Source organism: Poromitra crassiceps, assembly GCF_964638095.1.
Source record: "Poromitra crassiceps genome assembly, contig: HAP1_SCAFFOLD_261, whole genome shotgun sequence".
NCBI lineage: Eukaryota > Metazoa > Chordata > Actinopteri > Beryciformes > Melamphaidae > Poromitra > Poromitra crassiceps.
In genome coordinates, this window is record NW_028152136.1 from 253,188 (window position 1) to 255,037 (window position 1,850).

A 1,850-nucleotide genomic window follows, 5' to 3' on the forward strand; every position below is an offset into this window, starting at 1 on the left:
TTTTCTTATTAATAAAAATGGGTCATTAAAAATTATCAATAATTATTGATATCGACTGACATGAAATATTTTATATCGCTTTTTGGCTATATCACCCAGCCCTAACCTGGCCAATACTTTTCACCATCTGTCATGTCAATGCATTTGTTTAGCTAATCGCCAAGACTGAAACTCAGGAAACCGTCAATTCTCTTTGGATATGAATCAGTGAGATGTCGCATCGGATTTACTTTGATATTAATTATTCCATAACCGTAAAACAAATACTGCTCCTCTTAAGCCAACCGTGACCCCATGTGTCAATAATTAATACCAATGACACTGTGCCTCACCATAGCTATGAAAATGATAAATCAGAGTGAAATCCCACGACATTTGGAGTAGAGCCAGTGCACAGGGCTGAGATATCCTTTCCAAAAACCATAAATATTCTATCCGTTTAAACATCTCCTCCTCCAAAGACTTGAAACGAAGGGTTCCCTCTTCACCCTCAGGTTAACCGAAGCACTTAGCTTAGCTCTCCACTTCCTGGGGGAAGAGCTGTGTAATGAATGGCAAAGCAGGCCACATTTCTATCCAGGCCATCTTTATTGATCCTCAAAACCCCTTTCACAAAGAACCATCCCCCCCATCTTGACCACAAAAAAGGGGACAATATAAACAACCAATAAATAAGAATCTGTGCGATTAAGGCGGTTCTACATCTCCAATAGAACACAACAGTGTGGACATGTCTGGAGTTATACAGCTTCATACAGTACAAGCAGTAGATTTTGGAGAACATCACATCTAAAAAAGGCAGCACTTTTCCAAAAGTGAACCGTTTAAAATTTTGGATGAGATTCCCATTCAAATGGATGACGTAACATTGTACTTCTTGTCTCGTCTCAGTTTGGTGATAGAAAACCTCGAGCTCTTCTTAGATAACCTTGTCATCCTTAGCTTATTCTTTTATATACCGGGCCAAAATGGAACGGGGAAAAAAAATCATAAAGGGAGAGACCTCAATTTTAAAATCCCCCTCCCGCGGGGGCAAAAAAAAATCCTCCAAACCACTTTAATTCTCAAAATGGAGAATCTCTTTTGGTGGTTGTTTTCTATATCAATTCATTAATTCAGAGCCAGCGCAATAAATAAATACACCTTTTACTGGTAAACTGCCATGGAGTCCAGGTTTCGGAGGCTACACAGTGTCATAGCATTGTTCAGAGCGGCCTCTGAGAATTTCAGCATTTACTTTATTACATTCATGTCCAGGAAACGGGAGAGGTGGAACCCGGGCCTTAAGCCAACCACCCTCTGGCCACTAGCACATGCGAGACTCGAGCGATGTGCGTTTGGCGCTGGCTATCCAGAGTTAGCGTCTGTCCTGCGCACCCTGCGCTGCAACGCAACTCGGCTTAGTTGTCCTGGAAGGTGCCCGCAAAAATAAAAAGTGAAGAGCTGTCCTATCCCGGACAATTCTCGCTCCTTTCTCCGTCCCGTGCCCCCCTTCTCCTCAAAGAGTCCCTCGATCCGTTTCCTCTCAGCAGCTAACGGTGCTGGGCTGCTGTTTGCTGACAAAGTCCGAGATGAAGTCAAACTCGTTCTGGCCCAGGAACAGTTCGGGCAGCTCCTGGACCCGGTCCAGGCCCAACTCCATGACCAGCGAGGTCAGCACCTCCTCGTCGATCATGTCCGCGTCCATGCCGTTCAGGGCCAGCGCCGGGCCCGCCATGTGCTGCATGCTGGCCAGCTGCGCCGGGTTCATGCGGTACTGGGCCGCGGGGCCCATGTGGCCCCCGCCCATCGGCCCCAGCGGGTGCCCGTGGTACTGGGTGTTGAGTTTCTGCAGCTGCATGCTCGCCATG

The 1,850-nt window shown here is 46.5% G+C and overlaps 1 protein-coding gene across 1 annotated transcript in view; it reads right to left on the bottom strand.

The window, feature by feature from the left end:
- Positions 1-585: 585 nt before the first annotated feature.
- The window catches only part of LOC310770925 (uncharacterized protein), a 3,162-nt gene continuing 1,897 nt past the window's right edge, over positions 586-1,850 (bottom strand). Inside the window, exon 2 of the mRNA XM_083663624.1 lies at positions 586-1,850. This exon is cut by the window's right edge and continues 656 nt beyond it. Coding sequence (XP_083519750.1) covers positions 1,526-1,850 — 325 coding nt within the window. The 3' untranslated portion in view covers positions 586-1,525.